Genomic DNA, 14,318 nt, shown 5'->3' with positions numbered 1-14,318 from the left:
AAGGGAAACATTCTTTTTAATTTATGGCTGACCTAAGTATCATCGTAGAGGTTTGATTCCTTGATTATTTAAAGCACAAATTTTTGTGGATACTGATGGCATCTGTTTTTTGATACTGATGACGGGCATATGACATATGCAAGCCAAACAGATTCATAACCCTCATATTTCTACATATCTCTACATTTTTTCCGCTATAACAAGAACTATTACACTCTTCTATCAAATGCCTCTAATATCTTGTAAAAAAACTTAACCAAAACTTGTTTCTATTTAAAAACATTATATTAATATGTATTAACACGTAACAATAACAACTAATTTAAACAATAATTATAGCGGAGACAAACATTAAAAATAAATAAAACAAAACGAGGCAGATATGTACAAATGGCTTAATCCTAATATTAATATTTTTTGGTTGGTGTCTTCTACCTATATTTTAATATCTTTTCCATTTTTCAAAACATTTCCAGCATGCCATTAAATATTCAAAAATTTCATTGTATAGATCATATACTTTCGATAAAATTATCATATTCATATGTTCTAGATAATTATATTCATCAAGCTGTTAAGTGACATTATGCTACTAAAAATCACCATTTATTTACATAAGTTTAATCAGATTTAGGTACTAGAAGTACTACACAATAAGTAATATGAAGTCATATTTTAGATATTCTACATAAAGTATTCTGATACGTATGTAAGCTCTAATGATTTTAACTAGTTTTTAAACTTGATATACATAATATGAAAAAGATATCTACATATACACAATGTGGTACGTTTTCATATCAATATATTTTAATATTTATTTGTATTGGCATGGTTATTGGAAGACACAAGATTAATTGTTATAGGTTAAGTTGTCTTAATTAACTATAGACATCTCTCTGTTGAAAATCACACTGCACTATGGAACTCCTCTGTATGCCCTGATCTGTTGTATGACCTGCAGTTAAATGGATGAGTCCATTGCTTCAGCCTGCATTTTTGCTCGTACCGTTTTTACATCATCATCAATTTTAATAAGGAGTCGAAATTTCTAAAATTAAATAAAATATTGAAATTAAAAATACGTAATGTAGTGTTTAAGACACGAGCTTTTTAGTGGTATTTATAACAAATAGACTGCACTAGAAAAATCAGCTAAGTTTTAAACTAAATGCTTGAAATTAAGAATATTGTTTCAGAATGCTTTTTTGTTATTAATAATATTAGACTTACGGCTTTTCTGTCACCAGGCGTGGTAAGCCATATATAAATCATGTATCCTGGAATACATAACATCGAGGAAAAAGCAGTAAACCATCCAAAAAAATGAGCCCATAGTGGAAATTCATAGCTCATATACCTAACAGGGGTCCATTGAATTAAGTTAAAGATAAAAACTCCCTAAAATTAAAATAGGAATAAAATAAATAAAAATTCTTTATTACAAAATAGACTGACCAAGCAAATAACTGGCGTTGAGACTGTCCAGCAAAACTTCCACCAGGAAATTGGATAATAGCCAATCATTTCATTTATTCCATCATAGAATCGGTTAACTCCAAATGCCCATGATACTGCTATGCATTCAAAAAATATTAAAAATAACAAACTAAAACCACTCACTGCGTATGAATCCAGGATTTGAAATACGTAAATACCACCCTGAAATAAGATCAGAGATGTACTCCTTATTATTGGGATCTCAAAAACTATTTTAAAGATACGACAAGATCGATTCTTTTATAGCAGAGGCGCGTAATTTTATTATCGATAAAATGAGGTTTTGAAATTTGGGAATACCTTAAAAATTTCCATTTTCTACATTTCTTTATTTTTATAATATCAAAAAAAAAAGTATTTATTTTTTTTAAACACAGTCGCTATTCTGTTTCTAAATGCATATTTTAACTTTACATAATTTAAATATCCCTGTAACCTTATAACTTTCGAGATAAAGCTGGAATTTAGGTCAACCTGCACTTATATTTTATTAATATAACACAAAAACTATATCTTTTTTAATAATATATTTGATAATACACTTGCCTGTGATATACATGATAATCCAACTAGGTAAGAGATCAGACATACAAAAGCTATGAATAGTTCTTTTCTTTTTCTTAAAAGCTTGGGCCACTCATCAATTATTGCAGTGATAAAACCTTCCATAGTGCAAAATTGCGAGTCAAGACCAATTAACAATATCATAAGAAAAAATAAACAAGCCCAAAGAGGTGAACCAGGTAGCTGTAGCACTGCTGATGGATAAGCTAAAAATGCGAGCCCTGGCCCTAAAATAAAAATATTAGAAAATATGTAAGTTTTGCAGTAGTATAAGCGTTTCAATTAGAACTTAAGAGGGACGATATATAATACAATACTTCTTAATGGTACTATAACTCAAGGTTCAAAAAATTCACTACATTTAAATAAAATGAAATATATTTATATTATAAATATTTTTTAAAAAGTATACTTATACAGTATTCACACCAGGTGTGAAAACACAAAAAATATACAAAAGTCTACAAAAAATATATTGTAATTTACCTTCAATAAGTAACTATAATATGTATATAATATTAACTAGGGTTATAATAATCAAATACCAATAAATAGTTAAAGTTTCTATTTATCTGTGAAGTTACCTCTAAGTGGTGTATGTGGTTGAGAGTTTCAATAAACCATAAAATTCATTAAAAATAACTGTTATAAGCAGTGTTTTCGTCCAAAAACCTTCGCAGCTGGAATGGTTTTGACAAGCACAGATTTAGATAAAATTAAATCGATAAGTAAGATCAGGCAACTTCGAAAGTCATAGAGGCTATTGATAAAAAAAAATCGTAGCCCTATAATCATGTCTCAAGTCCCTGGCAGAAGAAATAAACATCCTTAAAAAAGAATTACAAGAACTAAAGATGGCGCTTGACAATCAAGAACAATCTTCACGGTCACTTAACAGTCGTAGAATTGGACTCCCGATCAGCAAAATGAAAATATTCGAACAAGCATATGGACTTTGTTTATACATATACAGGGTGATACAAAATTCGGTGCAAATATGTTAAGAGCGTATTGTTGGAGTTAGAATAAAACTTTTTTTTCCTATAAACATGTGTCCTAAAATGCTCCCCCACAGCCTGCGCAAAATCTTTGAAGAAAGTCAAGATTCTTTGGACTCTTAACTACAATTATGCATCAATTCTTCTGAAAATTTGCATGTCCCTATTTTTTGGGTGCTCTTTTTATTTTCCGTCCCAAAATGGTGTAAATACAATTTTAGGAGAGGATTGAGGGAAGCTTACCCTTCTGATGGCCCGTATCTTATGTTTCCTATAAGAATATACCTTATATAAATTTAAGAATCTAGCAGTACCATATAGAATTATTGTCTCTTGCATTTTTTTATATAATTAAGCATTTTCCAGAAAATCGCTGATAAACGAACGAAACGAAGGAAAGCATTAATAAACCTGATTGATTTATTAAATTAGAAAAACGGACGGGGGTTTTGACTGTTTTATTTTTTGTCAAATCAAATTAATTTTATCCAAAAATGCAAAAAATTATAATTTTAGATTTTTTCATGGCTAATTAGCTGGTGTTCATTTTCAAATTTCTTATTGAAAGCAAAAGATATAGGCCATCAAAAGGGTAAGCACCCTTGAATTCTTTCCTAAAATTGGGTTTACACCATTGTTGGAACGGCAAATATCAAGAAAGTCCAAAACAATCAGGACTTTTCAGAGATTTGACGTATAACTGTAGCCAGTATTCCAAATAATCGATTTTCTTCAAGCAATTTGCGCGGGCTGTAGCTCTGAAAGGTTGCATTTTAGCACACATGTTTATAGGAAAAAACGTCCTATTTTAACTCCAACAATACACTCTTAAAATATTTGCACCAAATTTTGTAACACCCCGTATACGACTTTGTTATACATATGTTATACATATATGTATAGGAACATCAGTGATTATATACCGGGTGGTGCGTCGGCGAGCGGAACATAGGAAAACATATGTACATTTTAAGGGGGTTAATTATTGGCTTCCCTGTACATTTTATAGAAAAAATGTAAGGTAACTTTTTGAAGAGACCAATCTGGCAAATCCTTATGCAAAGTTTCAAAAAATTTTAATAAGCGAATCTTGAATTATTCAATTAAATGTAATTGCAAAATTAGAAAATTTTCGGTTCAGGTAATACTATAACAAGCCGATTATTTTTGTGTAATTAGAATTCTTCTAACGTTAATAATTTTCGAAATATTTGAATTTTTGCCTTTTATTCATTTGCGCTGTTACTGTACAGGGTGTCCCATTTTGGGTACTTTTGCGGGGTATCTCAGTTATTTTTAACGTTAGCGTGATGCGGTTTTCGCGACAGTGTGCTACTTTTCCGTGAAAATAACGATGCCGTTAACAAAAATTTCAAAGCCCTCTTAGTTTTTAAGATATAGGCCATTTTTGAAAATTCGACATTTTGGGACCCCCCTTGTATTTCGGTTATTCTTTAACTTCGAATATGTAAAAAAACAGTTTTATAGATTTTTTTCCGTAGAATGCAGTGGCGTAGATTATTTTTTTTTAATATTTACTGTTTTTGAGTTATAAGCCATGTTTTTATTTATGTTTTTTTTAATGGAACACCCTGTATATATATGCACTAATAAATTTGTCTTCGTTTTACCTTTTTAAAAATATATAATGGTATGCACTTTTTTTTAAGAAACATACAAATAAATGACAATTTTCTAAAATTAAGGACATAAAACTTAGACAAATCACTAACAAAGAATTAGATTCATTGCAAATACATTGGATGCAATCAAAATATACCTATTGAGATAAAAGCATATTATTAAAAAAAATACACTACAATAGTATAGCTCCAATTTTTACAACATAAGCTTGTTTTGTAGCATAAAGCAACAAAACATACAAAACAAAAAACTCAACTGTATTTAACAAAAAGAAAAAAAAATTAAAGGTAATGTTCAAAATGATGACCATTCTCTCGAATGCAAAATTGGCACATTTTTGTGATTCTTTCAATGGCATTAAATAGAACCATTGGTCTTCTTCGCAGATTTTGAAAGGCTAAGTTAATTGCCTCTCGAAGTTCGGCAATTCCATCATAACGTGTTTTATACACTTCATTTTGTAGATACCCCCATAAAAAAAAATCCAAAATTGAAAGATCTGGAGATCGTGGGGACCATCTTACAGGTCCATTGGTACCTATCCATCTTTGCGGAAAATTATTCTCAAGAAATTCCCTTACTAGCCTTGAATTATGACTAGGAGTACCATCTTGTTGTAAGTAAATTGTATTATATTGTGCGGAATATTTTCTAGCAGTTCAGGAATAACTTCCTCAAGGATCTCTAGGTATCTACGTGCTGTAAGACCTCCTTCAAAAATCCGATAAACTATTTTTCTGCCCAAAATAAAACAAGACACTCCAACTCCAAAACGTCCCTGTTGTGCCCTTTCGAACAATAAATACTGATTTTCTGTTTTCCAATTCCTGGTATTGTGACGATTCAAAATTCCCGCACTTGAAAAAAAACATTCATCTGACCAAATAACAAGTCTGCCGAACAAATCATTAGCTTCGATTTGTTGTAGATACCACCGGCAAAACAGTGCTCGGCGCTCAGCATCGCCAGGATGCAACTGTTGCACAATACTAAATTTATACGGATGATACTTGTATTTTTTTAGGATCCTTTGAGCATTAGTTTTTGACACTCCAATATCTTTCTCAATTTTTCTGCATGAGGACGAAGGTGTTGCTTCAATATATCCCAAAACATTTATTTCTTTTCTTTCCCTATTCTCCTTGTTATAGGTTTTCAAACGCGGGCGAACAAAGGTTCCGTGTTCAACTAAATTTGCTTTTAAGCGAGCAAATATCTCAATAAAGGGTTGTCGCCTCTCTGGATATCTAACAAACACAAACTTATAATCGTAATTTAAATTTTAGTACCCATTATCGCTTACTTACCTTTGAAAATATAACGCCGAAGCTTCTTCAGAATTTTCGTTACTTTGTATAAAACATACCAACATATATTTTTCGTAATTTTCATACGCTGCCATTTTTCAAAGAATTTATTAAATAAAGAAAAAAACAAATATTTACAATACAAATATTTGACTTAAGAAACCGTAAAATATAAATATTTGACATTTAGTTGACTTTTGTTTTGTTATCAACAAGAGTCATGGCCTACTAATAAATTTATGTCCTTAATTTTAGAAAATTGTCATTTATTTGTATGTTTCTTAAAAAAAAGTGCATATCATTATATATTTTTGAAAAGGTAAAAAGAAAACAAATTTATTAGTGCATATATATACAGGGTGTTCCAATAAAAAAAACATAAGTTTGGCTTATAACTCAAAAACAGTAAATATTAAAAAAATAATAATCTACGCCACTGCATTCTACGGCAAAAAATCTATAAAACTGTTTTTTCACATATTCGATAAGTTAAAGAATAGCCGAAATACAAGGGGAGTCCCAAAATGTCGAATTTTCAAAAATGGCCTATATCTTAAAATCTAAGACGGCTTTGGAATTTTTGTTAACGGCATCGTTATTTTCACGAAAAAGTAGCACACTGTCGCGAAAACCGCATCACGCTAACATTAAAAATAACGGAGATACCCCGCAAAATTATTCAAAATGGGACACCCTGTACATTATGGGAAAATGAAAGCTCATAAATATGATCCGAAATTTAGTTGTTTACCACATACGAAAATTTCAAGGCTGTACCAATAGTAGAAGTAACAAAAAATTTTCTCTAACAAGTCAATGTTCCTGCCTTTTTTCACGAAATGTCAACACAAGGGTGAACGAATGCAAAGCATGATGTCGGCGGCGCGGCGTTTCAATGTGATTGTAACTAAATGGGCTTAAGAACTGTATACTTTTTGGGCAAGACACTCTTTTTTCTCGCAAATAACGGTACACATTCTTTACTTAAAGAAATAAATAATTTGCTTGAACTAAATGTACTGTTTGTTACCACACATTTTAACTTCTAAATTGCTTGTATTTTTTTTTTGATGATCTATTATAAAAAATTTAAGAATTTTAAAATGATGTAGGTACCACACTAAAAGTATTTATTTAAAATACCAAAGTTTGGCGTAAATAAAATATTCATTATTTCTAGACATTTTCGCTAACTATTTGCTTACACATTAAATTTTTTTTAGTACCGTTGAATAGAGAATTTTACGCTGCTTACTATGATGTATCACACGATGGGGGTTCCCATTTGACATATTAAAGTGAGGTTAGCTGGAGGTGAGGAGGTGATTGACAGAATGTCAGTAAATGCATAATTAAACGTCCCTCTGTATATCTAATTTGACGTGTTCGGCAGCCGAAATATCAGCTGTTGGGGGCCATATTGGATATTTAGTGAAAAAAAGGCGGGAAAATGGACTTTTTTATACAAATTTAATTCTACTAGTGGTAGAGCCTTAAAATTTTCGTATGTGTTAAACAACTAAATTTGGAATCATATGTATGAGGTTTAATTTTTCCATAGTGTAAAGTAACAGCGCAAATAAATAAAACGGGAAAAGTTAAATATCTCAAAAACTATTTACGTTAGAAAAATTCTAATTACACAAAACTAATCAGCTTGTTATAGTATTTAATACATAAAAATATAAATAGTCCAGATGGGGCCACTAGAAAGTTATTAAAAAAAATAAGATTTTTAGATCGAACCTTGATGGGAAAAGTTACTTATTGCCTGTCCTGGATAATTCACAAAAATGTTGTTTATATAGCATTTAAAAGAGAAATAATAAAGCTTTCTTTTCATAAATTTTTTTTTTCTAAAATATGTACCGTTTAGGGAAAAATTCAAAAAAAACTAAAAATGCCAGAGTTCATAAAATAATTAAAAAAAAAAAAAAGCTCCAAATATGTAATTTTTTTTTATAAAGCTAAGTCTTTACGTCGAAATACTTTTTTTATAAAAATTATCTTTTGGCCTCTGAAGCAAATTTTTTCTCACTTTTGTTCGCTTATAAATCGCCCTTCATACCGCTCTGGGTCAAAAAGTATACAGATATTTAATTCAATGTGGACTTTTACGTCAAGAAATTTTAAGTTATTTGAAAACGTTAAAATTGAGCAACGAAATCAAATTCGACAGAATTTTTTTATGAAATTTTGAATTCAGAGCAGTACCGCTCCCTTTAGTGAAGTTATAAAAATTTATTGTCTTGGGTTCCATCATACTTAATATATTAGAGACCATATACCAAATTTCATTGTTTCGCCATGCATACAGCCAAAGACTTGCATTTTTATTTGCCAAAAAACACGATTTTTGAGTGGCAGGTCGTCTATATACATATACATGATATGACTATATTATGCACGCGATCAATTGCAAAAGAGTTATGAAAGTCACGTCGGACTATAAGGAAAAATGTGATGATGGTCACGTGACCCTAAATTTTATAATTTGCGAAATTAATTAGTTTATATTCCAATTACTAGTAATATTTAATTCATAAATGTTTCTAAACATCAATACCCTCTGTATATTAGGAATTTATATTTATTTAATAACCCCGTATAAGATGTAAAACAATTAAAACTTATCCCATTAAATCATTACTAAACCAAACTATTAAAAACATTATTAATAAATAAAATATCTCGTAGGACTTTTTCGCCACGATTGTTGCTATTGGACCCATGCCATAAAAATTGAAGGAAAACGATTCTCGCTTTTGACCCAAAAGCGTACACGCCAGTGTATGCTTACTCGTTTTTATATTCATATCTTTATCTTTATTCCACCCATGGTCCTTAAAATGTAAATTTTGGAAACAAAAAAACTCGACGAATTTTCCCGGCTCAATAAAGACTATCCGATAAAAAATATGCCCATATTTGGAAAATTCAAAATTTCCGCATATCGTCACTACCATTTCCCGATCGTTTCGACCCATTTTAAGCCTCTACTTTTCGAAAGTCAAGTCGGATCCGACCCAATTTAGCAATGGCCGCCATTTTCTTAAAAACCATGCGTGAAACGTGACCCGATGACGTGGCCGATAGGCTTGACTCAGACGTTTTCCCTATACTTTTACATTGGATGCTGGACCAACTGGACCACTAATTGGCGTAAACAGCTCAACCCGTGATGTCGAGGGTATGACTGGTTGATTTTAGGGGGGTTTTTCATAGAAAATGGTGTTTTTCTGGAAAACTGCAATATTTAAATAAAAAAGGATTTTAGTAGATTATAGCCAAATAGATGCCGGATGTCTGGGAAAAAAATGGTTATCGTATGTGGCATAGCCTATTATCGTATGTGGTATTAAGCGTCAAAATAAAAAAAATAGTGTAGAGCAAAATCTGCTCTACATAGATAATTGTAGAGTGTGTTGACAAAAAGTTCTTTAAATGCTACAATTGAATGAAACCTCTAAGTGCCGCCACTAAAAAGTTATTACAATTAAAAAATAAAAGCGTAAAAAAAGGATATTTTCAAATGAACGGTGCTCACCCTGTATAGATAGTAGTGTTAATATTAATACGCCGTTTTATTCGAAAATAATGCAGACTCAATTAATCCAAATAAACTTTTTTAAATATTTATACCGTAAAAATAATTTTTTTAAGGTTTTTTTGATTTCTCCCCCAAAAAAAAATATTTTTTTTTAAGTTTTTTTTTATAAAATTTGTAGTTCTCGGTGAGGCGCAGATATCTTCTGTGAGTCATTATTTCCGCAAAGATACTGTTAAACCGTCAGAGGGGCTAGAATATCAGAAATTTCTGAAACTTTGGACGTTAAAAAAAATATTTTCCGTATGCTGAGAATAACCAAAAACTATAGGGATAAGGTCCACGTAAACTATAATCAATGCGTTAAATTTCATAAAACTCAATTTTCATTCCGCTGCAATCTGTATCGAATTGTTTTGACCAAAAACGAAGAAAAATGCTTATGTAGAAATGGGGAAAAAACACTTTATAATATCATAAAAATTTGTCACTTATTTTGACAGTCACAAAGCAATACTACTCTTCCTCTTTTATAAAATATGAAGCATTTTTGAAATAAAATAGCATAACATATTCAATAAAGAAGTATGTAAGTAACATTCAAAGTTAAATGAATGCAGATAACGTATATTAAAGAAAGGTAACAACATCGCAACTCCGCTCGGTGCATTGTTGATTCCACAGACAGAAGGAATGACGTCATTAAAAAATATTTACATGATTAACATTATTTTATTAATAAGAGATTATGCTTTGAAATACAGATCGTGTTTTCGTTCGTTACTTACAGGAAACCGCATAGAGGCGAATTTTTGCCACGTCACGCGTGTACGAGTGCCTGCGACAAAGCACCGCCCCGGCCGGCCCGAGGACGGGATTAGTAAACATCTGACTTTCGTGGGAGCTGCGTCGTTTGGCGACAAAATGTCCCAAAATATTACGCGAAAATCCAGGCATTTTTAAAATATTTATTCTAATGCGGGTTTTACAGACATGACAATGTGTAAAACCCCGTATAGAATTGTAATCTTAAAATGTTTAGTATGCTGTGTTTTGCATAATGAAAATTAAAGCGTTATTCTAATAAAAAATAAAATATCAACTCTGATAAAAATATAATAAAAAATCAGAAATAGAACTCTAATAAACAAACTTAACAACATATCATTTTTTAAATAAAAGGCTCAAATAAAGCAACTCATTAATCAGACTCACTTATTTCGCAACTCTAAATTTGTTGGCTTACTAAATTCATGCTTGTAAATGGTCTGCTTAAGGTAACCCCACAGATAAAAGTCATTTGGAGACAAATCTGGAGATCTAGGAGGCCATTTAATATCGCTAGTCCCACTAATAAGGCGGTTAGGAAAAGTATTTGTTAAAAATTCTCTTACCCTAGCCGCGTTATGAGCAGGACAGCCATCGTGCTGAAAATAAACCGATCCCAGGTCTACATCACGTAGGATTTAAATATTAGGAAGAACTTGGTTTTGCAACAACTTAAGGTACTTTTGGGCGTTTAAAGTGCCATCAATAAAAAATGGCCCTATAACATTGCCGCCCAAAATACCTACCCAAACATTCAATTTCTGAGGATACTGGGTACGAAACTGAAAATTCTGTGCTCGTTTTCCTGAGACCAATAACGAACAATGGAAGGATTGTGTTTGCCATGTAATGGAAAAGAAGATTCATCAGAACACATAATATTTTTTTAAAAATATTCGTTTTCATTTGCCTTTTCTATCATGGTTTCACAAAATTCCATTCTTCGCCACTGGTCTTCAGGAAATATTTCCTGAGTTTTTGAATACTTGAAACATTTGTACCCATATTTTTTCCAGATACGAGCAACAGTTTTATTGCTCATTCCCAGTTCCTCTTCAACACTTCTAGTGGACCGTGTCGAATCAAGTTCTAGGGTACTGCAAACCACTTCTTCCCGCCGTTCTATATCCTGGACCACTTCAACAGGTGGTTCTTGACGTTTTGTGTAGCATTTTTTACAATCTTGAAGACAAAAAGATGTCTCAAAATTTGAAACCACATTTAAAACCGTTTTTGCACAAGGAATCGGTCTTTTCTCAAATGTCACTGAAAACAAATCTCTACACTGTACTGCCGAATTGCCTCCATAAAACCATTTAATTACTTGAACTCTTTCGGAAGGGGTATAAACAGCCATAGTGACACGAAATATGACGAAACACGAAAAAACACACATGAAAAAACACGAAAATAACGCTCAAAAATTATTAATGCAACGTGCAGTAACACAGCAAAGTGAGGTCTGCTGACTCCCGATTAAAAAAATAAAAACGAAAAATTCCGCCGCCTGCAAGCCGCAACCAAGCGGTATTGCCATTATTTTGGGTAATACGTAGCTCACGATAACACGATCTGTATAAGCAATCTTATCGTTTATCAACTCTTTATGCGTTTTTTTCACTTACTTCTTTGAGTAAAGATACCTATAAAAAGCATTTTATGGAAATTAAATATTTTACAATTTATAATGAAAATTAAAGATTTCCTATTCTATTTTTATGAAGGTGGATGTTATGACAAAATCTGTAGTTACTTGTGAAAAGATCGGGTTGAATCGCCTTTTTTCCATGATGCGGCATAAATGGCACATTACCATTGTAACAAATCACAAAAACTCACAAATTCAGACTGTAAACACAAAGCTGTTTGACAAGATGACATTTCGCAAGATGACTGCAGCTTTTGCTTGCGGTGTTGCCATTCCAAATTGTTTGGAAGCGGTTTTAAGAATAAGAATTTTAATAATTTTTATTTTATTTTGAAGATGTTATTTTTGCGCTTAGAAGAAGATATATCTATTTCTACTTTCTTATTTTTAATACAAAATATAACACCAATAAGTTAAGTCAACATTATTATATGTGTTAATATATAGCTGAAAATTTCCTCTTTTGAAAATGTGTGTAAGCTTGACAACAGAGAATCGGTGAATGTCTATAAACAAAACGCTCCCCTTGCTCCTGAGCACATGTTAAACTCAAAAAAGTTATTGTTTACTAATTCTAGTCTTTCTATGTCTTAAGCATACACCTCACACTCGACACAGAAGTTTCTTGTTTCTTCCACATTCACGGAACTTATCTCAAAAAAAACTTTAAAACTAAAGAATTCCGAATGTAATTCATGCTTTAATAATAATAATAATTATTATTATTATTATTATTATTATTATTATTTTTTTTTCCAAGTACTTTATTGTCGAAAATTTGGTACATGTACAAGAATTTTATTCACAAAGCTTCAGAAAATAAATACAATCAAATCAGATTTTACAAAACAAATATAAAAAATTTATACAACATATAAAATGCCTAAAAAAAAAATGCAAGAGAAAAATGTTACAAACAAAATCTTTATAAAACAAAATATATGTATGTAGACAAAGGTAGCAGAGATAAAGGGATACATAAAAGTATGTCAAAATTAAAATTAACAGATTAAAAGCTTAGCATCTACTACACAACATCCTCAGCCTTAAAAAAGTCTTCAATCGAATAAAAGGATTTTAGAAGCAAATATGACTTCAGTTTACAACTGGCGCAAAGACTGAACACTTCTTAATTCCACGCTAATGTGATTATAAATCATTAAACCGCGATATATAAATGAATCTTTGATAGATGTAAAATGAGGAATAGGAAGGGGAATATTATTAATCTGTCTGGTAGGATAACTGTGATGTCGGATTGGAAAACTGTTCTTATTTTTGAATATTAAACATGCAGTTTCCAAAATAAATAATGATGGTAGGGTCAAAATACGGCTCTCTATGAAAAGATTACCACAATGCATTCTAGAATGGGCCTTAAATAAACTTCTGACAGCCCTCTTTTGCAGCACAAAAACAGACTGAAACAGATAATTTGAACATGCACCCCAAAATGGAAGAGCATACCTTAAATGCGACTCGAACAAAGCAAAGTACACATCACGAGCAACATCTCTTCCCAGTTCATAAACGTTTGCCCTAACAGAGAAGCAGCCAGAAGCAAGTTTTTTATTTAACTTTATTATATGGTCAGAAAGCTTTAAATCTTTATCAATGACTAAACCAAGAAATGCAGAATTGTCTACCATGTCCAATGCGTTCTCACCAAAATCAAGACTCTCAGCTTGAAAATTGAAACCAATAATATAGGACTTTGACATATTTAAGAAAAGTTGATTGGAATCACACCATTGCTTTAATTTCAGGAGATCGGCTGCAACATCTTTGACAAGCTGCTTGGGATCTTTATTCGACCATAAAACCGTTGTGTCGTCAGCAAACAATGTAAAATGTCCACATATGCTAAGAGTAATAAGATCATTAATATATACAAGAAATAGAAGGGGACCAAGAACTGACTTCTGTGGAACACCACAATCCACAGACTCCCTACCAGAAAAGTCACCATTAAGGTACACAGACTGCTCGCGACCAGACAAATAGCACTCAAACCACTTCAGTGCAATACCCCTAATTCCATAAGCAGAAAGCTTCTGAAGCAGTATCCTATGACTCACACAATCAAAAGCTTTGGACAAGTCACAGAACACCGCCTCAGTCGCCTCTCTTCCATTAACACCCTGGAGAAGTTTGGACAAGAAATCAAACATAGCGTCAGAGGTGCTTTTCCCTGACAGAAAACCAAATTGTTCATCTCGAAGACCCCTTCCCCCAGAAGAAACCTTAAAAGACGATCCTTCATAAGTCTTTCAATTAACTTA

The 14,318-nt window shown here is 31.7% G+C and overlaps 1 protein-coding gene across 3 annotated transcripts in view; it reads right to left on the bottom strand.

Annotated features, from left to right (window-relative positions):
• Positions 1-300: 300 nt before the first annotated feature.
• The window catches only part of LOC126749216 (sodium- and chloride-dependent GABA transporter 1), a 50,331-nt gene continuing 36,313 nt past the window's right edge, over positions 301-14,318 (bottom strand). For 2 of the 3 annotated variants that reach the window (XM_050458902.1, XM_050458901.1), the window contains exons 7-10: positions 2,047-2,291; positions 1,459-1,662; positions 1,234-1,401; positions 301-1,051 (exon numbers count right to left, since the gene is read on the bottom strand). In XM_050458902.1, coding sequence (XP_050314859.1) covers positions 965-1,051; positions 1,234-1,401; positions 1,459-1,662; positions 2,047-2,291 — 704 coding nt within the window. In that variant the 3' untranslated portion in view covers positions 301-964. The remainder of the gene's footprint in view (positions 1,052-1,233; positions 1,402-1,458; positions 1,663-2,046; positions 2,292-14,318) is intronic. The other variant, XM_050458900.1, reaches the window with a different exon arrangement.

Source organism: Anthonomus grandis, chromosome 22, assembly GCF_022605725.1.
Source record: "Anthonomus grandis grandis chromosome 22, icAntGran1.3, whole genome shotgun sequence".
Taxonomy (NCBI): domain Eukaryota; kingdom Metazoa; phylum Arthropoda; class Insecta; order Coleoptera; family Curculionidae; genus Anthonomus; species Anthonomus grandis.
The sequence above is the reverse complement of the archived record's forward strand: the minus strand, read 5'-3'. Positions and strand labels throughout refer to the sequence as shown.